Source organism: Haliotis asinina, chromosome 7, assembly GCF_037392515.1.
Source record: "Haliotis asinina isolate JCU_RB_2024 chromosome 7, JCU_Hal_asi_v2, whole genome shotgun sequence".
Lineage (NCBI taxonomy): Eukaryota > Metazoa > Mollusca > Gastropoda > Lepetellida > Haliotidae > Haliotis > Haliotis asinina.
In genome coordinates, this window is record NC_090286.1 from 66,386,075 (window position 1) to 66,410,151 (window position 24,077).

General features: G+C 44.3%; 1 protein-coding gene across 1 annotated transcript in view; it reads left to right on the forward strand.

Annotated features, from left to right (window-relative positions):
• Nucleotides 1-23,142, forward strand: part of LOC137292133 (A disintegrin and metalloproteinase with thrombospondin motifs 6-like) — a 50,612-nt gene extending 27,470 nt beyond the window's left edge. The window contains exons 14-24 of the mRNA XM_067823674.1: nt 6,759-6,861; nt 7,719-7,852; nt 10,062-10,185; nt 10,635-10,715; nt 11,263-11,435; nt 12,760-12,898; nt 15,299-15,428; nt 19,578-19,782; nt 20,113-20,289; nt 20,609-20,756; nt 22,000-23,142. Coding sequence (XP_067679775.1) covers nt 6,759-6,861; nt 7,719-7,852; nt 10,062-10,185; nt 10,635-10,715; nt 11,263-11,435; nt 12,760-12,898; nt 15,299-15,428; nt 19,578-19,782; nt 20,113-20,289; nt 20,609-20,756; nt 22,000-22,109 — 1,524 coding nt within the window. The 3' untranslated portion in view covers nt 22,110-23,142. The remainder of the gene's footprint in view (nt 1-6,758; nt 6,862-7,718; nt 7,853-10,061; nt 10,186-10,634; nt 10,716-11,262; nt 11,436-12,759; nt 12,899-15,298; nt 15,429-19,577; nt 19,783-20,112; nt 20,290-20,608; nt 20,757-21,999) is intronic.
• Nucleotides 23,143-24,077: the final 935 nt, after the last annotated feature.

Here is a 24,077-nt window from a genome sequence, read left to right on the forward strand (position 1 = left end):
AGGAAGTATATGTCATGTAACACCCAGGTAAGAAGGAAGTATACGTCATGTAACACCCAGGTAAGAAAGAAGTATATGTCATGTAACTCCCAGGTAAGAAGGAAGTATATGTCATGTAACACCCAGGTAAGAAGGAAGTATATGTCATGTAACACCCAGGTAAGAAGGAAGTATATGTCATGTAACACCCAGGTAAGAAAGAAGTATATGTCATGTAACACCCAGGTAAGAAAGAAGTATACGTCATGTAACACCCAGGTAAGAAGGAAGTATATGTCATGTAACACCCAGGTAAGAAAGAAGGATACCTTATGTCAAATCAAATCTTTGTATTGTCTAAAGGCCAGAGGCCTGTGTACAACGTATATGTTACATACATTTACTCATGTATACACTAGCACAGTTTGAGCTTACAACACACAGTTATGATAATACAGTACATGGATAATCATACAGAACATATTTATCTTAATGAATGGGCAAGTATGTGCATACTGTTCTTATAGGTTTTTCGTTATTGGTAGTGAATAGGGATTTAGATATACGATAATTAGGTTTTTGACAATATACAGATGGAAGATAATATGCTCTAAGAGCTTTAGAAACAAACAAATACAAAGTGATACTCTACTCCTACATTGCACAAGGGACAGCTGCGTCCCGTTACAAATATATTTTTGCCATCTACCTTCATTATACTTTAATCTTAGCTATCTACATCTAAATGTAGTCACTAAGTTTTCTGTCGACAATACATGATAAATATTTTTCGGGACCTAGAAGACTTTTGAATTCTCCATATATATACAATATCTGGAGCTGTTATTTAATATACACGATTGGAGGAACATGTTGATTCCAACTGATTTGAATTTATTTAGAAGAGAAACGTTATCACCGACTATCTGAGATATGATCGAAACCGTGTGAAAAGAGGATATTTCTTATATATGAAGCCTGTGTAGTATATCCTCAGTTATCACTGTACTTTAACATTTCATAAACTTTCGAAGGATTTCTGTCTTTATTCATATGAATGATTTTAATTAATATTTCAAGGATTTGCACAAAGCATTTATAGAAAGAGGGTACGTTCCACACTCATCGTAGACAATAGCGGTTGGAGTTTGTAGATTGACATTTAAAAATCTTTAACAGGCTATCAAATCTATTTGATCAAATTTATGCATTCCCAATATTTCAGCCCCATAAAGCAGTATTGGTTGAGTAATAATAATAAAAAGAGTAAACAAATCACTCTGGGATCTATAATTCCAATTTTACTGAGATTAGTAAATATTTCCATTAAAGCCCGTTCATATCTTTGTGCAAGATCATTAACGAAATTTCTCATTTTGAATGTTGAAGAAAATATTACACCCAAATTTTTATAAGTATTTACCGTGGTTATTGGTTCATCGTGTGTAACATCCAGATAAAGGACGCTATATTATTAGCCAGGTAAGGACAAAGAATGTATGTCATCCACATAAGGAAGGCGTTTAAATCACATAACACCCATATAAGGTAAAGAAGTATACGTTCTGTAACACCCATATAAGGAGACGAAGTATACGTTTTGTAACACCTATATAAGGAGACGAAGTATACGTTCTGTAACACCCATATTAGGAGACGAAGTATACGTTCTGTAACACCCATATAAGGAGACGAAGTATACATTCTGCAACACCCATATTAGGAGACGAAGTAAACGTTTTGTAACACCTATATAAGGAGACGAAGTATACGTTCTGTAACACCCATATTAGGAGACGAAGTATACGGTCTGTAACACCCATATAAGGAGACGAAGTATACATTCTGTAACACCTATATAAGGAGACGAAATATACGTTCTGTAACACCCATATAAGGAGACGAAGTATACGTTCTGTAACACCCATATAAGGAGACGAAGTATACGTTCTGTAACACCCATATAAGGAGACGAAGTATACGTTCTGCAACACCCATACAAGGAGACGAAGTATACGATCTGTAACACCCATATAAGGAGACGAAGTATACGTTCTGTAACACCCATATAAGGAGACAAAGTATACGTTCTGTAGCACCAATATTAGGAGACGAAGTATACGTTCTGTAACACCCATGTTAGGAGACGAAATATACGTTCTGTAACACCCATATAAGGAGACGAAGTATACGTTCTGTAACACCCATATAAGGAGACGAAGTATACGTTCTGTAACACCCATATAAGGAAATGCATACTTTCTGGCACATCCATATAAGGAAAAGTAGTATACGTTCTGTAACACCCATGTAAGGAGACGAAGTATACGTTCTGTAACACCCATATTAAGAGACGAAGTATACATTCTGTAACACCCATATAAGGAGACGAAGTATACGTTCTGTAACACCCATATAAGGAGACGAAGTATACATTCTGTCACACCCATATTAGGAGACGAAGTAAACGTTTTGTAACACCTATATAAGGAGACGAAGTATACGTTCTGTAACACCGATATAAGGAGACGAAGTATACGTTCTGTAACACCCAGATAAGGAGACGAAGTATACGTTCTGTAACACCTATATAAGGAGAAGCATACATTCTGTAACACCCGTATAAGGAAACGTATAGTTTCTGGCACATCCATATAAGGAGACGAAGTATACGTTCTGTAACACCCATGTAAGGAGACGAAGTATACGTTCTGTAACAGCTGTATAAGGAGAAGCATACATTCTGTAACACCCGTATAAGGAAACGTATACTTTCTGGCACATCCATATAAGGAGACGAAGTATACGTTCTGTAACGCCCATATAAGGAGACGAAGTATACGTTCTGTAACACCCATAAAAGGAGACGAAGTATACGTTCTGTAACACCCATATAAGGAGACGAAGTATACGTTCTGTAACACCCATATAAGGAGACGAAGTATACGTTCTGTAACACCCATATAAGGAGACGAAGTATACGTTCTGTAACACCCATAAAAGGAGACGAAGTATACGTTCTGTAACACCCATATAAGGAAAAGTAGTATACGTTCTGTAACACCCATGTAAGGAGACGAAGTATACGTTCTGTAACACCCATATAAGGAGACGAAGTATACATTCTGCAACACCCATATTAGGAGACGAAGTAAACGTTTTGTAACACCTATATAAGGAGACGAAGTATACGTTCTGTAACACCCATATTAGGAGACGAAGTATACGGTCTGTAACACCCATATAAGGAGACGAAGTATACATTCTGTAACACCTATATAAGGAGACGAAATATACGTTCTGTAACACCCATATAAGGAGACGAAGTATACGTTCTGTAACACCCATATAAGGAGACGAAGTATACGTTCTGTAACACCCATATAAGGAGACGAAGTATACGTTCTGCAACACCCATACAAGGAGACGAAGTATACGATCTGTAACACCCATATAAGGAGACGAAGTATACGTTCTGTAACACCCATATAAGGAGACAAAGTATACGTTCTGTAGCACCAATATTAGGAGACGAAGTATACGTTCTGTAACACCCATGTTAGGAGACGAAATATACGTTCTGTAACACCCATATAAGGAGACGAAGTATACGTTCTGTAACACCCATATAAGGAGACGAAGTATACGTTCTGTAACACCCATATAAGGAAATGCATACTTTCTGGCACATCCATATAAGGAAAAGTAGTATACGTTCTGTAACACCCATGTAAGGAGACGAAGTATACGTTCTGTAACACCCATATTAAGAGACGAAGTATACATTCTGTAACACCCATATAAGGAGACGAAGTATACGTTCTGTAACACCCATATAAGGAGACGAAGTATACATTCTGTCACACCCATATTAGGAGACGAAGTAAACGTTTTGTAACACCTATATAAGGAGACGAAGTATACGTTCTGTAACACCGATATAAGGAGACGAAGTATACGTTCTGTAACACCCAGATAAGGAGACGAAGTATACGTTCTGTAACACCTATATAAGGAGAAGCATACATTCTGTAACACCCGTATAAGGAAACGTATAGTTTCTGGCACATCCATATAAGGAGACGAAGTATACGTTCTGTAACACCCATGTAAGGAGACGAAGTATACGTTCTGTAACAGCTGTATAAGGAGAAGCATACATTCTGTAACACCCGTATAAGGAAACGTATACTTTCTGGCACATCCATATAAGGAGACGAAGTATACGTTCTGTAACGCCCATATAAGGAGACGAAGTATACGTTCTGTAACACCCATAAAAGGAGACGAAGTATACGTTCTGTAACACCCATATAAGGAGACGAAGTATACGTTCTGTAACACCCATATAAGGAGACGAAGTATACGTTCTGTAACACCCATATAAGGAGACGAAGTATACGTTCTGTAACACCCATATTAGGAGACGAAGTATACGTTCTGTAACACCCATATTAGGAGACGAAGTATACGTTCTGTAACACCCATATAAGGAGACGAAGTATACGTTCTGTAACACCCATATAAGGAGACGAAGTATACGTTCTGTAACACCCATATAAGGAGACGAAGTATACGTTCTGTAACACCCATATTAGGAGACGAAGTATACGTTCTGTAACACCCATACAAGGAGACGAAGTATACGTTCTGCAACACCCATATTAGGAGACGAAGTATACGTTCTGTAACACCCATACAAGGAGACGAAGTATACGTTCTGTAACACCCATATAAGGAGACGAAGTATACGTTCTGTAACAGCTATATTAGGAGACGAAGTATACGTTCTGTAACACCCATATAAGGAGACGAAGTATACGGTCTGTAACACCCATATAAGGAGACGAAGTATACGTTCTGTAACACCCATACAAGGAGACGAAGTATTCGTTCTGTAACACCCATATAAGGAGACGAAGTATACGTTCTGTAACACCCATATAAGGAGACGAAGTATACGTTCTGTAACACCCATATAAGGAGACGCAGAATACGTTCTGTAACAGCTATATAAGGAGAAGCATACATTCTGTAACACCCATATAAGGAAATGTATACTTTCTGGCACATCCATGTAAGGAAAAGGAGTACACGTTCTGTAACATCCTTATAAGGAGAATTCTACCATGACTTCAGTAAATACTGGATTGTGATTGGTTAATCAAAGTCATCCAGAGGTATATAGTCACGTTATATACCTCTGATTTTCAAACACATCATGTACTTGTTTAAAATCTGAATAACACGGTTATGGTAGAATGGAGACAAACGTATTGTGTTGGAAAATCAGCGGTATATAACGAAATTATAATAGCTCTAAATTTTGTACTTAAAACCTCACGCTACGCGTTCGGTTTTACATCAAATTTAGAGCTATTATGATTTCGTTATATACAGTATGGTTCAAAATTATTGAGAATAGCTAAAGCATTTCATATTATTAAACGAGAACAAATCAGATAAAATTGAATGTATTGTGAAAGTAAACTGACCTTTTCATGTTGTGTAGGTAAATATTTAATATTTTATCAAGTCTCCTTGAGCTTCACGGCACAGTCTAAGACGGGTAGGCATACTTCCTATCAGAGAGGTTAGTGTCTCGTGAGTTATGCTATCCCAGTATCGTACCACTTCTCTCTTCATGTCTTCAATTTTTGTCAACCCCTTTTGATTCACACATTCCTTCATCATCCCCGAAATGTTCTCAATGGGATTTAAGTCAGGACTATATGCAGGAAATGGTAATGCAGTCACATTTTTCTCCTGAAACCACTGCTTGGCATGTTTTGCGGTGTGTTTAGGATCATTATCTTGCTGCAAAATCCAGTCATTTCCATAAAACACATGTGCACTTGGAAGGAGAAAATTATCTAATATGTTAGTGTAGCGTTGACTTGTCAGATTTCCCTCAAACACACACAGCGGGGTCGTTCCTAATAAGGATATCCCTCCCCATACATGAAACTTTGGGCTGTATTTAGGTCGTCGATACAACGGTGCTGACGCAGACTTTGTCCATATTTTCACATTATTGGGATATACCCATATTGAGCTTTCATCAGTAAAAATCACATTTTCCCAGTCAAAGTTTTCATGTGCCAAACACCACTCAACACACCTGTCTTTATGTTCTTGTTTCATGAGAGGAGAAGGAATTCCAGTCTTTTTCTCCCATCCAAGATCAATCAAATTTCTTCTAACTGTAGATTTTGATACAACTGTTGATCCCCTTTCTATCATTTCATACCTGATGTTGGAGATGCTTGCTCTTTGCTTTTTAGACGCTAAAATTCCCAGCCGGGCGCGATCTGAGAAGTCCAATTTTCTGGGTCTCCCTGCTCCTTTCTGGTGCCCAAAATTCTTTCCCTCCTTAAAATTCTTCCTAATCCTATACACAGTAGAAACAGGAGTTCCTGTTCTCTCTGCCAATGTATTTACATCATCAATTCCTTGATTACACAACTCAAAAATCAACCTTCTTTTATCTTCAGCAGACATTGTTGACAGTGCTGAGGAAAATGACGTCTGCTACAAATTCAGGGGAGGTAACTCTAATTGTACTATACTCAGTAGGCCAAGATGAGTTACCTCCCTTATACCATTACTTAGTTTTAAGTATCAGTGAATCAGTTGAGGTGTTAGGATAGCTCAAAGTAAGAAGAAAAATTCTCAATAATTATGAACCAGACTATACCTCTGATTTCCCAACACAGTATGTTTATCTCCTAAGTATATGTCTGTCTACATCCTGCTGTATATGTCCACGTCCCCCGCAGCCGTGCCCGAGTAACGTCACCGACTTTAGAGAGGTGCAGTGTTCCAGCTTCAACGCCGTGGAGTTTCGGGGTCGCCATTACGACTGGAAACCATATACAGGAGGTAAATACATCTTCAGGGGTAACTTGACCAGTCCTAAAGGCTTTTATCACCAACACGTAAGGTCAGTGCTCAACAAAAAGGAAACTTGACCAACTGGGAGACAATTAAGGAGTAGATCGTTGAACTGTCTGTTGAATCTAACAAAGAATAAGTTATCACGCTCCTTCCACATCGCCACTTTCTTAGTAAACGACGTATTGCTCATATGTTGCGAAATAAATGAACTTTTTCATCACACCATGAATACTTGGTTCAGATGTAATGCCCGATGAAGCTGTACCTCAGGTGATACTTAATGAATCTAGTTTGAACGGCACGATCAGTTTCAGATCTTGAAGGAAGTGTGAAATCTGAAACATGAACACTGCACTTAATACCGTGGTAATACCATGTTCTATTCTGAATGTGAAACAAAAGAAAATTCTCGTACTTCAGAGTCTGGGCCACATCTACCGACAGATAAATGTAGACAATACATACAGAACACAAAGTCTATAACGCTCTGCTATAAACCTTGACCGGTGATTCCTTGTTTGACAATGTCAGGTAGGACGGTTGGTCTGTTAGATCCTCAAAAACTCTTTATGCTAATCGAACTGTTTCCTACCGCTTTTGCATCACTATTCGCTTGCTCGATTGTGTTTTCGATGTAATTAATTATGTAAGAGTGACCCATTAGGATGACGTTACATACGTTTCCGTATTTGCAAAGTATATATGGAAGTCATACTCTTCACGTGGAGCCTTTTCTTGGATTCAGTTATCATTTCACATTGAAATATAAAAACATATTTGCTTTGAAACATCTGTCTATTTGACATGCACATTTATTTGTTGAGAGGGGTGTCTACTCTTAGTGCAGGTGAAGCCCTGCGCACTGATCTGCATGGCGGAAGGTTACAACTTCTACACTGAACGATCATCAAAGGTTGTTGATGGCACAAAATGTAGTTCTGACACCCTCGACGTTTGCATTGATGGGGAGTGTCACGTGAGTATACAGGTTTTGTGGAGATTGTCATTGGACATTTTTGGCAGACTGTTTAACACAGGCTCGGTATCTGGCGCTGAATTACATTGCAGTAGGGCAACCTGAACTTCATTCTCTTCCTACAGAGGTTACTCCTGTCACGTAGGAAGATATGACAGGAGTAACCTCTGTGGGAAGAGAATGCCTGAACTTTGGATAGGAAGAAGGAGCGTTAACACAACTTTCAAAGAAAAGCATCTTGTGAACGTACCACCATTTCTCTCTATCAGCACCTCTAAACACAACTCACGGGGTGGCCACAACGCACGGGGTAGACACAACACACGGGATGGACACAACACACGGGAAGGACACAATGCCCTTGCTCCACACACGTGCATGGGGTGTCATTCTTTATTTTGACAGTTTTCAAGAAGGTCCATAAATTTTGACAACCATCTTACATCACACAGTTGTTAGTGTCTGTTTCTAATCGGGTTTTTTGTTTGCAAATGAAAATTGTAAGTCATACGTCAATCGTCTTTCAAGAGCTGTTACCATGCAAGCACGTATGGTCATAAGGAAATGCAAGTGTTGATGCAATCTCAAAACATTCATTATTAATATATCATATCAACACTGATTCTTTCCTGTATGTCTCCAATTTTGTTCAGTCGCAAATTGAAATTGTAGTTCCCCTACTTTATTGTAAGAGTGCATTTAAAGTATTCCTTTGCGGACATGACAATATGTCAGGACTAAAGAAAGAAAGTTATCACCGACTTCACATGACCAAAGAATAGAAACCAAGACGTATGTAAGATTTATGATTATTGCATACACATAAACTCTTTTGAAATAATTGGACAGAAACTGAATTGTAGTGCCGGTTTTGTATTTGCCGCATTTCATTAAGACAATTCACAAAACAGAGTTCATTCGAAAAGTACTTTAAGGATCACATATTGGACACGTCATCAGTAGTGAGGGTGACCACCCTGCACACATACACACGCCAACACACGTCGCATGTTTTGACTTCATCGGTCGGCGGATGACGATATTCAGTCAAGTCTGAAAAAACATTACGGGCTGGGATGTAGCAGAATGACGATCGGTGTTACACTCAATCATGTACTTCTACATTTATGTTTATCTACTTTTAGAGTCTATGTTGACAGTCAAACCAACTAGCCAAGTTGGTTGGCAGGTTGTTTGTTTGTTTCAAAGCCGCACTCAGCAATATTCCAGCTGTATGGCGGCGGTCTGCAAATAATCGAAATAACCCGCTCAGCCACCGGTGGAAGTCGCGGTGGCTGAGCGGATTAGGCGGCTGACTTTGTCTGCTGGCGATTAGGAGCCTGACTCTGAGGATGCGGGTTCGAATCCCGGATGGGACTCAACCAAAAAGTACTAGAATTTGTACTTTACTGAGAAAGAGGAATCCCAAATATGACATATGTTGCATTTGACCACTTTCTAAAATGGCATTATGTAATCATTGTTAGTCTCATCTAATTTGAGTAACAGCGTGATGTCAGTTACAAGTGTCTGACCGAACGAACGAAAGCTGGAGACGTAATTTCTATGTTTTATGTCTTTCAAAGTTTCTGTTTCACTAAACTTCATTGATAAAGGATCTGTTCATCTGTTTCACACAAAATATCAAGTGTTTTCTACAAAATAGCGTTGATGACAACGTATCATCGACACTTTTGCTGTCCACATCCGGGGATTTTGTATAGTTTTCTGCGATGAGTCATCCTTTCCGCTCTGCACTTCGAGGGAGTCTTGTAATCATGTGGCTCCCACTCTAAATAGTGCCAGTCACCATCAGGCGACTGATCTTACTGAATTTTCGCTTGCTATTTCTTGTTATATAGGCAATTGATTTTGCATCTGAAGTGGTATTAACGATCTCGGGTAAATAATACTAATGTTTGATTGCTTTTTATAAAACGGAACTTCCGGGTTGCATTGTCTATAAAACCTCTCTTGGCAGCAACTGGGCATCCGCCGTACCGATGAAACTGCTTGTGCACTCCGTGCACGAACACCCTCGGATACAGAGCGAGCAAAACATTCGTTGAAATCACCAGTAGGATGAACAATGCTTGTTTGGGACATGTTGACATTGATATCTTAATGACCTATTGCTTTGTCATTTGTTCACATGTAATAAAAAAATCATTGTCACACTGACAGTGTCAGTAAACTGTGGATGTTGCAGACTGTAGGGTGTAATGGAATCTTAGGCTCCCCCGTCAGGGAGGACAACTGTCGGGTGTGCGGCGGAAACGGCAGCACGTGCATGACAATCTCTGGCGTTTTCACTAGACCACTGCCGAAAGGAGGTAAGCTGTCACCAAAATAATATCTGTTTCTGTAGGAGCTAAGAATGTGCTTTGTTGGTTGTGAGGAGACACCCTGAAGGCCTGTATATGTTTGTTGTCCAAGTCTACCAAGAAGGTATTATGTCGGTTGTGAGGAGATACCCTGAAGGCCTGTATATGTTTGTTGTCCATGTCTACCAAGAAGGTATTATGTCGGTTGTGAGGAGACACCCTGAAGGCCTGTATATGTTTGTTGTCCAAGTCTACCAAAAAGGTATTATGTTGGTTGTGAGGAGACACCCTGAAGGCCTGTATATGTTTGTTGTCCAAGTCTACCAAGAAGGTATTATGTCGGTTGTGTGGAGATACCCTGAAGGCTTGCATATTTCTGTTGTCCAAGCACACCAAGAATGTGTTATGCTGGTTGTGTTGGAGATACCCTGAAGGCTTGCATATCTCTGTTGTCCCAGCATACCAAGAAGTTGTTACTATTCCACAAGGAGCTGTCCATGTGCGGGTGAGAGAGACACAACAGTCGAAGAACTATTTGGGTGAGTAAACAACTGACCGAGAGTTCGGAAATATGACATTTAATGGAGAAACTGGTCGAGCACTGGTATGACTGGCCGCATGATGAGATCACCTGACACTGAGATGATCACACAACAATCATGGCGACTGAGACCACACAAGCCCCATGACTGCATCCTCGATATCTCCAGGGTGTATGTTCCGATAAATCTCCCTAATACCCTGGACGGCAACGATGAATTTGTTACCTCCCTTTCCCATATTCTGAGTCGCACCGCGAACGAACCTTCAAAGGTGCGACTCGCTATCTTTGTTGACGCTCGCAAACTAATTTGTAACGGCGGCTCAACTGATTGGCTACTGAGTACACAATGCCATTTGATTGGCTACTGTGAGAATGTGGAGCCAGCAAAGGAAAAGCGTCGGGCCGTAGATGCATCCAGGGTATAGGGGATATTTGTCGTATATCCTGGAGATATCGAGGATGATACGACCGAAATTTCGTGAAGTTGTTCAACACATCACTATTGTAGTGTTTTAAACGAGGCGTCCTCGCCTTTTCTTCAGCCATGAAAAACATGAAGGACAAGTACCACATCAACGGAGACTGGATCATCGACTGGCCGAGGAAGTTCCCGATTGCTGGGACGGTGTTCCACTATGAACGGCCGGAGAGGAGTGAAGAGGGGTTGGAGTCAATGTGGGCGCTGGGGCCCACCAGCGAGGATCTCGTCATTATGGTGGGTGCAGCGTCCAGACTCCATACAACCTCCTAGTCATGTTAGAACCTTGGAGTCATGTTAGACCCTTTGGGTCATGCTAGAACCCTGGAGTCATGTTAGAACCTTGGAGTCATGTTAGAACCAGGGGCATGTTAGAACCAGGGGCATGTTAGAACCAGGGACGTGTTAGACCCTTTGGGTCATGCTAGAACCCTGGAGTCATGTTAGAACCTTGGAGTCATGTTAGAACCAGGGGCATGTTAGAATCAGGGACGTGTTAGAACCTTGGGGTCATGTGAGAACCTTGGAGTCGTGTTAGAACCTTGGGGGCGTGTTAGAACCTTAGAGTCATGTTAGAACCTTGGAGTCATGTTAGAACCAGGGGCGTGTTAGAACCAGGGACGTGTTAGAACCTTGGGGGCGTGTTAGAACCTTGGAGTCATGTTAGAACCTTGGAGTCATGTTAGAACCTTGGGGGCGTGTTAGAACCAGGGACGTGTTAAAACCTTAGAGTCATGTTAGAACCCTGGAGTCATGTTAGAACCTTGGGGTCATGTTAGAACCAGGGGCATGTTAGAACCAGGGACGTGTTAGAACCTTGGGGTCATGTGAGAACCTTGGAGTCGTGTTAGAACCTTGGGGGCGTGTTAGAACCTTGGGGGCGTGTTAGAACCTTGGAGTCATGTTAGAACCTTGGAGTCATGTTAGAACCAGGGGCGTGTTAGAACCAGGGACGTGTTAGAACCTTGGGGTCATGTTAGAACCTTGGAGTCGTGTTAGAACCTTGGGGGCGTGTTAGAACCTTGGAGTCATGTTAGAACCTTGGAGTCATGTTAGAACCTTGGGGGCGTGTTAGAACCTTAGAGCCGTGTCAGAACCTTGGAGTCATGTTAGAACGAGGGACGTGTTAGAACCTTGGAGTCATGTTAGAACCTTGGAGTCATGTTAGAACCTTGGGGGCGTGTTAGAAACAGGGACATGTTAGAACCTTGGAGTTATGTTAGAACCTTGGGGGCGTGTTAGAACCTTGGAGTCATGTTAGAACCAGGGGCGTGTTAGAACCTTGGAGTCATGTTAGAACCTTGGAGTCATGTTAGAACCAGGGACGTGTTAGAACCTTGGAGTCGTGTTAGAACCTTGGGGGTCATGTTAGAACCTTGGGGGCGTGTTAGAACTGTGATGTCATACTAGAACATTGGGGTCATGGTAGAAGCTTGTGTTTGAAACTGTGGCCCTTTTGGAACCTCTTGGTCATGCTAAAATCTTTGAGTCTCATTGACATGTCCATGCTGAATGACGGGAAATACATGTTTGTACTGATGTACTGACACATTTGTGACAGATGCTGCTTCAGGAAGAGAACCTGGGTATAGAGTATGAATACAACATCCCCGTGAACAACACCCACAGCAGTCACGACATCTCCCTCTACACCTGGAACCACTCCCCATGGACCCCCTGCTCCAGAACGTGCGCCAGAGGTAGGAAACACTTACACAGATAAACACCACACCTGGTAATTGCTGTGTAAAACAACACCTGTACACAACTGAGTAACACCGCACCCGGATAGTAAAATCACACCTGGATAGCTATTCTTGAAACGTTCACCACACGAACTTCGTAACTTTGATCGCCGCCAATGAGTTAAAATGGCCTTAAGATGTTCGCATGGCAGCGAACGTTCCTGGAATAGCTAGCCTGGTACCGAGTAACATCTAACAGTGCTTAGGCGCCGAGTTTACACCAGACCGTAGCAAACCGGACTGATTAAATGGCACCACACTACGTACTTCGCCTTTTAAATGTCTCACTTGCATCCCAAGTACATTGTCGTCATGCTCCCCATTGTTGTCAGTGCCGTTGGCTTGGTACCTCTTGATCTCTTTGCGCAGATCAGGAGAGTGCTCTCGACCGGGAGCACGGTCCATCTGGCACTAAAACTAACGCAAGAAGGCTACAATGTTCGGGAGTTTACAAATTCTCCGGAAACTTCTTGGTGGGTCCGATTAGGCAGCGTTTCCTGGGAGAGGTCCCACTAGCTGGGTAGAGTGGGAAAGGGCCCTGAGTTGATGATGAACTTTCCGTGCTTGAGTGTTCCAGGATCACCCGAACCCTCCCTGCTGCATTTTTCATCTTAACAACTCTGTAAAACATGATAATAAAGCATTTGTATAGCGACTGTTTGCTGCCATACCTTCCTCTACAGCGGTGAGATCACAATCTGATTATTATTACCACGTAAAATCCAAAATGTGAGGCTTTAGAAGGTTAATAGTCACATGACGTATCCCACCGGGTACCCATTTTCTGCTGGATGAACAGTGGCAGTTTGCCAAAGCTGAGACCACACGCATCATATATGTTTCGTTGTGGGGCAGGGCTGAAGTCCAAGAAACTCTCAGGACGGTCACCCATCCACAGATGATTAACCTGGTCCCACCTGGCCCCACCTGCCCCACCTATGTAACAACACACCTGGTCACACCTGCCCGACCTATGTAAAAACACACCTGGTCACACCTGCCCCACCTATGGAACAACACACCAGGTCCCACCTGCCCCACCTATGTAACAAAATACCTGGTCCCACCTGCCCCACCTATGTAACAACACATCTGGTCACACCTGCCCCACCTATGTAACAACACATCTGGTCCCACCTGTCCCACCTATGTAACAACACACCTGGTCACACCTGCCCCACCTATGTAACAACGCACCTGGTCACACCTGCCCCACCTATGTAACAACACACCTGGTCACACCTGCCCCACCTATGTAACAACACACCTGGCCCCACCTGCCCCACCTATGGAACAGCACACCTGGTCACACCTGCCCCACCTATGTAACAACACACCTGGTCCCACCTGCGCCACCTATATAACAACACACCTGGTCACACCTGCCCCACCTATGGAACAACACACCTGGTCACACCTGTCCGACCTATGTAACAACACACCTGGTCACACCTGTCCCACCTATGTAACATCCCATCTGGTCACACCTGCCCCACCTATGTAACAACACATCTGGTCCCACCTGCGCCACCTATGTAACAACACACCTGGTCACACCTGCCCCACCTATGTAACAACACACCTGGTCACACCTGCCCCACCTATGTAACAACACACCTGGTCCCACCTGTGCCACCTATGTAACAACACACCTGGTCCCACTTGTCCCACCTATGTAACAACACACCTGGTCACACCTGTCCCACCTATGTAACGACACACCTGGTCACACCTGCCCCACCTATGTAACAACACACCTGGTCACACCTGCCCCACCTATGTAACAACATACCTGGTCCCACCTGCCCCACCTATGTAACAGCACACCTGGTCCCACCTGCCCCACCTATGTAACATCACATCTGGTCCCACCTGCGCCACCTATGTAACAACACATCTGGTCCCACCTGCACCACCTATGTAACAACAGATCTGGTCCCACCTGCGCCACCTATGTAACAACACACCTGGTCCCACCTGGTCCCACCTGCCCCACCTGTGTAACAACACACCTAGTCCCACCTGCCCCACCTATGTAACAACACACCTGGTCCCACCTGCGCCACCTATGTAACAACACATCTGGGCACACCTGCGCCACCTATGTAACAACACACCTGGTCACACCTGTGCCACCTATGTAACAACACACCTGGTCACACCTGCGCCACCTATGTAACAACACACCTGGTCACATCTGCCCCACCCATGTAACAACACACCTGGGTAGGACTGGGCATACCAGAGCAACACCACGCCTGGCCATATCAGACTGAAAAAGTAGCACAACCTCTATTGGCCATCATACTGTAACTGGAACATAGTCTGTAGTTGGTTATATCTGTGTCGATGCAGGTGTGAGCATGGCTGTGTCGACGTGTGTGAGGAAGGTGGACAATGCACCAGTGGACGACGGCTACTGCGCACCGCAACCTCGACCCAGCAACCACCGGAAGTACTGCAACGAGGATGCCTGTCCCGCACGGTAGGCCGTGCTTTTATATTGTCATGTCTTCGCCTACTTTGTCTGTGAGTCAGTGTGCCTACCTGTGATAGAGATCTTATTGTAGTGTGACTAAGATCGAGAAGTTATTGTAGTGTTAGATTAGGTGCTCTATAGGCCTGTAGTTCGACTGTTGGTCTATTGTTTCGTAGTCTTGTCGTCCTCAAGGTGGCCTACAGGCCTGTGGTGTGACTGTTGGCCAAGTGTTGCATCATCTTGTCGTCCTCAAGGTGGCCTACAGGCCTGTGGTGTGACTGTTGGCCTAGTGTTACATCATCTTGTCGTCCTCAAGGTGGCCTACAGGCCTGTGCTGTGACTGTTGGCCTAGTGTTACATCATCTTGTCGTCCTCAAGGTGGCCTACAGGCCTGTGATCCGACTGTTGGCCAAGTGTTGCATCATCTTGTCGTCCTCAAGGTGGCCTACAGGCCTGTGGTGTGACTGTTGGCCTAGTGTTACATCATCTTGTCGTCCTCAAGGTGGCCTACAGGCCTGTGCTGTGACTGTTGGCCTAGTGTTACATCATCTTGTCGTCCTCAAGGTGGCCTACAGGCCTGTGATCCGACTGTTGGCCAAGTGTTGCATCATCTTGTCGTCCTCAAGGTGGCCTACAGGCCTGTGGTGTGACTGTTGGCCAAGTGTTGCATCATCTTGTCGTCCTCAAGGTGGCCTACAGGCCTGTGGTGTGACTGTTGGCCAAGTGTTACATCATCTTGTCGTCCTGAAGGTGGCCTACAGGCCTGTGGTGTGACTGTTGGCCAAATGTTACATCATCGTGTCGTCCTCAAGGTGGCCTACAGGCCTGTGATCCGAATGTTGGCCAAATGGTACATCATCGTGTCGTCCTCAAGGTGGCCTACAGGCCTGTGGTGTGACTGTTGGCCAAGTGTTATATCATCTTGTCGTCCTCAAGGTGGCCTACAGGCCTGTGGTGTGACTGTTGGCCAAGTGTTACATTATCTTGTCGTCCTCAAGGTGGCCTACAGGCCTGTGGTGTGACTGTTGGCCAAATGTTACATCATCTTGTCGTCCTCAAGGTGGCCTACAGGCCTGTGGTGTGACTGTTGGCCTAGTGTTACATCATCTTGTCGTCCTCAAGGTGGCCTACAGGCCTGTGGTGTGACTGTTGGCCTAGTGTTGCATCATCTTGTCGTCCTCAAGGTGGCCTACAGGCCTGTGATCCGACTGTTGGCCAAGTGTTACATCATCTTGTCGTCCTCAAGGTGGCCTACAGGCCTGTGGTGTGACTGTTGGCCAAGTGTTACATCATCTTGTCGTCCTCAAGGTGGCCTACAAGCCTGTGGTGTGACTGTTGGCCTAGAGTTACATCATCTTGTCGTCCTCAAGGTGGCCTACAGGCCTGTGGTGTGACTGTTGGCCTAGTGTTACATCATCTTGTCGTCCTCAAGGTGGCCTACAGGCCTGTGGTGTGACTGTTGGCCTAGTGTTACATCATCTTATCGTCCTCAAGGTGGCCTACAGGCCTGTGGTGTGACTGTTGGCCAAGTGTTGCATCATCTTGTCGTCCTCAAGGTGGCCTACAGGCCTGTGGTGTGACTGTTGGCCAAATTTTACATCATCTTGTCGTCCTCAAGGTGGCCTACAGGCCTGCGGTGTGACTGTTTGCCAAGTGTTACATCATCTTGTCGTCCTCAAGGTGGCCTACAGGCCTGTGGTGTGACTGTTGGCCAAGTGTTGCATCATCTTGTCGTCCTCAAGGTGGCCTACAGGCCTGTGGTGTGACTGTTGGCCTAGAGTTACATCATCTTGTCGTCCTCAAGGTGGCCTACAGGCCTGTGGTGTGACTGTTGGCCAAGTGTTGCATCATCTTGTCGTCCTCAAGGTGGCCTACAGGCCTGTGGTGTGACTGTTGGCCTAGAGTTACATCATCGTGTCGTCCTCAAGGTGGCCTACAGGCCTGTGGTGTGACTGTTTGCCAAGTGTTACATCATCTTGTCGTCCTCAAGGTGGCCTACAGGCCTGTGGTGTGACTGTTGGCCAAGTGTTGCATCATCTTGTCGTCCTCAAGGTGGCCTACAGGCCTGTGCTGTGACTGTTGGCCTAGAGTTACATCATCTTGTCGTCCTCAAGGTGGCCTACAGGCCTGTGGTGTGACTGTTGGCCAAGTGTTGCATCATCTTGTCGTCCTCAAGGTGGCCTACAGGCCTGTGGTGTGACTGTTGGCCTAGAGTTACATCATCGTGTCGTCCTCAAGGTGGCCTACAGGCCTGTGGTGTGACTGTTTGCCAAGTGTTACATCATCTTGTCGTCCTGAAGGTGGCCTACAGGCCTGTGGTGTGACTGTTGGCCTAGAGTTGCATCATCTTGTCGTCCTCAAGGTGGCCTACAGGCCTGTGGTGTGACTGTTGGCCTAGAGTTACATCATCCTGTCGTCCTCAAGGTGGCCTACAGGCCTGTGGTGTGACTGTTGGCCAAGTGTTGCATCATCTTGTCGTCCTCAAGGTGGCCTACAGGCCTGTGGTGTGACTGTTGGCCTAGAGTTGCATCATCTTGTCGTCCTCAAGGTGGCCTACAGGCCTGTGGTGTGACTGTTGGCCAAGTGTTGCATCATCTTGTCGTCCTCAAGGTGGCCTACAGGCCTGTGGTGTGACTGTTGGCCTAGAGTTACATCATCTTGTCGTCCTCAGGGTGGCCTACAGGCCTGTGGTGTGACTGTTGGCCTAGAGTTACATCATCTTGTCGTCCTCAAGTTTCCTACAGGCCTGTGGTGTGACTGTTGGCCAAGTGTTGCATCATCTTGTCGTCCTCAAGGTGGCCTACAGGCCTGTGGTGTGACTGTTGGCCTAGTGTTACATCATCTTGTCGTCCTCAAGGTGGCCTACAGGCCTGTGGTGTGACTGTTGGCCTAGAGTTACATCATCTTGTCGTCCTCAAGGTGGCCTACAGGCCTGTGGTGTGACTGTTGGCCTAGTGTTACATCATCTTGTCGTCCTCAAGGTGGCCTACAGGCCTGTGCTGTGACTGTTGGCCTAGAGTTACATCATCTTGTCGTCCTCAAGGTGGCCTACAGGCCTGTGATCCGACTGTTGGCCTAGTGTTACATCATCTTGTCGTCCTCAAGGTGGCCTACAGGCCTGTGATCCGACTGTTGGCCAAGTGTTACATCATCTTGTCGTCCTCAAGGTGGCCTACAGGCCTGTGGTGTGACTGTTGGCCAAGTGTTGCATCATCTTGTCGTCCTCAAGGTGGCCTACAGGCCTGTGGTGTGACTGTTGGCCTAGTGTTACATCATCTTGTCGTCCTCAAGGTGGCCCACAGGCCTGTGATCCGACTGTTGGCCAAGTGTTGCATCATCTTGTCGTCCTCAAGGTGGCCTACAGGCCTGTGGTGTGACTGTTGGCCAAGTGTTACATCATCTTGTCGTCCTCAAGGTGGCCTACAGGCCTGTGGTGTGACTGTTGGCCTAGAGTTACATCATCTTGTCGTCCTCAAGGTGGCCTACAGGCCCGTGATCCGACTGTTGGCCTAGAGTTACGTCATCTTGTTTTTCTCTAGATTTGTCTACTGGCCTGTGGTGTGACTGTTGGCCTGGTGTTATATCATTTGTCTTTCTCCAGGTTTGTCTAGCGGCCTGTGGTGCTACTGTTAGTCCAATGCTGCGCCATTCCTCCAGGTGGTCTATGGGCCTGTTGTTCGACTGTTTGACTATTGTTGCGTCAACTTGTCTGTCTCTGGGTTTGTCTACCGGCCTGTGGTGCGACTGTTGGTCTAGTGTAACGCCATCTTGTCTTCCTCAAGGTTACAGGCCTGTGGTTCGACTGTTTCTCTAGTGCTACGCCATTTTGTTTTTTTCTAGGTTTGTGTACCTGCCTGTAGTCCGACTGTGTTTCTTGTATTACGCCATCTTGTCATCTTTTAGGTTTGTCAACAGGCCTGTGGTGCGTCTGTTGTTCTAGTGTTTCGCCATCTTGTTTTTCTCTAGGTTTGTTTATAGGCATGTGGTCCGACTGTTGGTCCGATGTTATATCATCTTGTCTTCATGTAGGTTTGTCTAAAACGGCCTGTGGTGCGACTATTGAACTAATGTTATATCGGCTTGTCTTCCCAAGGTGTTTTACTGGCCTGTGGTGCGACTGTTGGTTCAGTGTTATATCATTTTGTCTTCTTCTAGGTGGTCTATAGGTCTGTGGTCCGACTGTACGACGACCTGTGGCGGGGGAAGAAAGACACGAACTGTGGCGTGTGTACAGAGCGTCACGGAGACGGAGCAGGTAGTGCAGGACGACGCCCAGTGTAAGAGCAACAAGCCTCTTTCCCAGAAGAAATGCGGCACCAGGGAGTGTCCGTCAGTTTGGTTCACGGAAGAATGGGCGGAGGTGAGGTGTAGACATGGGACGGTAGGACTGGGGGATGAGGGCGGGGGACTTGGGAGGACAACTGAGGGTGAGAATAAGGTAGGAAGAGAATTTAAGATGAGGCATGGGAGGAGAGCTGAGGTTGAGACTTGGGAAAACTAAGGTGAGAATATGGTACAGAACTGAAGGTAGGCCTGGGAGAACTGAAGGAGAGACTTAGAAGACTTAGAACAGAAGACGATGCCGTGGAGGAGAACTGAGGGGTTTTTTTGCCCTTTATGTCAAACAGGATCTATTTCTGTCATGAAAGGGTATTCTTTTTCAATCATATTCTTACAATGATGGTTGCAGTGTAATCCCAGCTGCGGGCCTGGCGAGAAGACTCGCCGTGTGTTCTGTATGACCGCTGACGGGAAAACATATGTCCACGAGGATAACTGTGACGCCGCCGTAAAACCTTCCACGACGATGCCGTGCATCAACCAGAAATGTCCACCGCCTCAGTGGGTGACGGGCGAGTGGGGGCCGGTGAGCGCTATAGTTACAGGAGGGGTAGTCAGTTTACCTACAGTTGTCCCAAATACCTATTTCTTGCCTACCTTCTGCCTTTTCATTTGCTTAAATCCGATTTCAACACGGAAATTGTATGTGTAATGCATATTTTACAATGTTACCCAGTTATGATGATTCACTGTAACGTCCCTCGGTGATGCTTTATACAAGTCAAGGCAATGAATAGGTCACTAGTTGTTCGGGGATTCCAGCATGTACACGTCTCTCCACGGCGGGTTGCTCTAGCTTACACCCGATCTTGAAATACCCGTACACATCGTCTGTGGTGTTGTAGTGTTCCCCGGAGTGTGGGCTGGGTGAGCAGAGACGCAACGCGCAGTGTCGATCCTTCTCCGGTCAAGCCAGCAGTGAGTGTACTATCAAGGCGAAGCCGGACACAGTTAGACGCTGTGACAGTAGCTGCGAACCTGACGACGAAGATGGTGAGAACATGTTGACAACGTGCATATAATGGAAGTTTATATCAACACCTTAAATAATGTCGCTCTCCATATAACGGACGTTGATATCAACACTGTAAATAACGGCTTCCTTTATATACTAAGTATTGGACGTTGATGTCAACACCTTAAATAATCACTCTCTCCATATAACGGACGTTGATATCAACATTTTAAATAACGGCTACCTTTATATATTGGACGTTGATATCAACACCTTAAATAATGACGCCCTCCATATAACGGACGTTGATATCAACACCGTAAATAACGACTTCCTTGATTTTGGACGTCGATGTGTAAACCGCAAATTCAGACTCTCTTCACATATCGGACGTGGACATCTGTGACTCTTCGCATAGAGATCTATTGTGACGGAAGCCGGATGGACCCAATGAAGGAAGGTTGGGACTGGAAGATCACTTGTAGACGCAGGATTCTTCACAACACACGGATCCTTGTGACATGTGACTAAACTGTAACAATGCACGACACCTGGAAGGTTCTAGTTAAAACAAAGATTTAAATATTCATCTCCTCAAAGCAACAGAAATCATGGTCCCTAAGTCCCCTGTTGTCCCTCACGTATGAAAACCATGGGTCCAGGGTTAGTTTGCAGTATTAGGTAGGTGCATTCATACACACATCTGGAGGAACTGAAGGACGTTGGGTATTTCTCACGAAGCTCATGAATAGAAAACATTTCATTGTAATCTTTCAAAGTGGAGGACTTAAGGAAACATTAATTAACTATCATGTATAGTTCTCCAGAACACATGTTATCGGATCCAAAATACCCACGAAATGTTCAGGTTTCAATTTATTAATACACATAGATGCATATAAAAGCGAGTTAGGTTGTATTCCATTAAAGCTTTTAAATTATAAGAGTCAATAAAAAGATTTAAGAGGTTGACCTCCCTCCACATAAGCCTAACATGTGGATAGCATAGACAAAATGCGAACCGTTTTCATTTTATTTGTGTGTTTGAACACCGAAAGTTTCAAAACACATTCTTATGAACTTACATAGTGAAAATAGGGACCAATAAAAAGTGATCGTAGGTCACACTTCGTCAGATTGGCAGGTGTGTTGCCGCTGGAAGTGACCATGCTTTAAGAACTTGACCTCTGCAAGTAATGTGATTGCTTCAACTACTAAACAATTGTTTGAATGCCACTCAACTAAATCATCGATGTGTAATGGCGACTCTTGTGCTTGCAGTGTGTGAGGACAAGTACAAGGTTGCCTACTGTCCCCTGGTCCTCAAGTTCCAGTTCTGTGACCGGGAGTACTTCCAGAAGATGTGCTGCAAGACTTGTTCTGCCCTCTAAAACAAGACTGATTAAATGTCACGTTTGATTTATATATGTGGAAAACACGTGACGTTCAAGTATTTTAAGAGCCGACAGGAAATTGCTCAGAGCGACAAACACGAACCGGAGTGTTTTACCATCAGGACCAGAACACTATAGATGACATGGTGTCACCAGGCTAGCAATGCTGAGACATAGTTATAGGATCCTGGTTCCCCAGGGGGGAGCACCATGCAAGTCTGGCACGGAATAACGACGTGTGTGCCCAGTACGTAATGCAGGTAGCACAGCAATAAGTGTACCTAGTCAGTATAAGGTCAAATTTTCAGCAGATGTACAGTATGTGTAGCTAGTCGGCATGACGTCAAATCTTCCAGTCAGGTGTACGGTATGTACGCCTAGTCAGTATGATTTCAAATCTTGAGGGGGTGTACAGTGTGTTTACTTAGTCATTGTATTATCTATCCTTCATTTGTATACCATTCTAGGATTAATAATGCAATGTAAAATGTTTCAGAATAAGTAAACGGTACGTCCTTCACAGTTTGGTTAAATGTTCTTCTGTCTGTACGAGGTAGACAGTCATACCAGAGCCGGCGTTCGCTCTGATATCACAGGACACTCTCCTTATCAGACAGTGATCCGCACATGTTCTGCCGGAAATGTATATGTTGAAGACATTGGCTGAAGAGACAATTGATCATTAATACTTAGATAAGCATTTATCGTGTAGCGAATGTAAAAAGATTTCATTTATTAGGCCTGAGAAATAAATACAGTCAGTTCTGTTTAACATGTGCGCACAAATATTTTCAGTAACAGTTCCGGACATGTTGTTTTGAGCCAACATGGAACGACAACAAACAGCGTGCCCCGGACAATTTTTGGTTTCAGTATAGTCTATTACCCCAGTTGGTTTTTTTTCAGTATAGTTTATGCCCCAGATTGTTGGTTTCAGTTGAGTCTATGTCTGTCATTGTTGGTTTCAGTTGAGTCTATATCTGTCGTTGTTGGTTTCAGTTGTGTCTATGTCTGTCATTGTTGGTTTCAGTTGAGTCTATGTCTGTCGTTGTTGGTTTCAGTTGAGTCTATGTTTGTCATTGTTGGTTTCAGTTGAGTCTATGTCTGTTATTGTTGGTTTCAGTTGTGTCTATGTCTGTCATTGTTGGTTTCAGTTGTGTCTATGTCTGTCATTGTTGGTTTCAGTTGTGTCTATGTCTGTCATTGTTGGTTTCAGTTGAGTCTATGTCTGTCGTTGTTGGTTTCAGTTGAGTTTATGTCTGTCATTGTTGGTTTCAGTTGAGTCTATGTCTGTTATTGTTGGTTTCAGTTGTGTCTATGTCTGTCATTGTTGGTTTCAGTTGTGTCTATGTCTGTCATTGTTGGTTTCAGTTGTGTCTATGTCTGTCATTGTTGGTTTCAGTTGAGTCTATGTCTGTCATTGTTGGTTTCAGTTGAGTTTATGTCTGTCATTGTCGGTTTCAGTTGAGTCTATGTCTGTCATTGTTGGTTTCAGTTGAGTCTATGTCTGTCATTGTTGGTTTCAGTAGATCTATGTCCCAGTTGTTGGTTTCATTGTAGTTGATGTCCCCAGTTGTTGGTTTCAGCATACTCTATGTTCCAACTGTTGCTATCAGTATGGCCTATGCCCCAGGTGTTGGTTTCAGTATAGCCGATGTCTCCAACAGTTTGTTCCATCAAAGTATCGAAAGGGTTGTATAAGTCGGGTTACTCTATGTTCCAGTGTGCCACATTTCGATTCTGTTATGCTATATCTGTTAGAGTTGTTCGCCAAAATGTTCTTTCTCTCACTCATGAGCAGCTTGAAACATTTCTTCTCAAATCTAGTTCAGATATTCAGTGTCGTGGCCTCGTCCGAGCGATTCGTCGATGCATTTAATGCAATCAGTTAAATATTAGCCTTTAGCTAGGTTGTGTTTATTAGTAGTGAGTCCCACACATTTGGAGAATGGTATAATGCTGGCA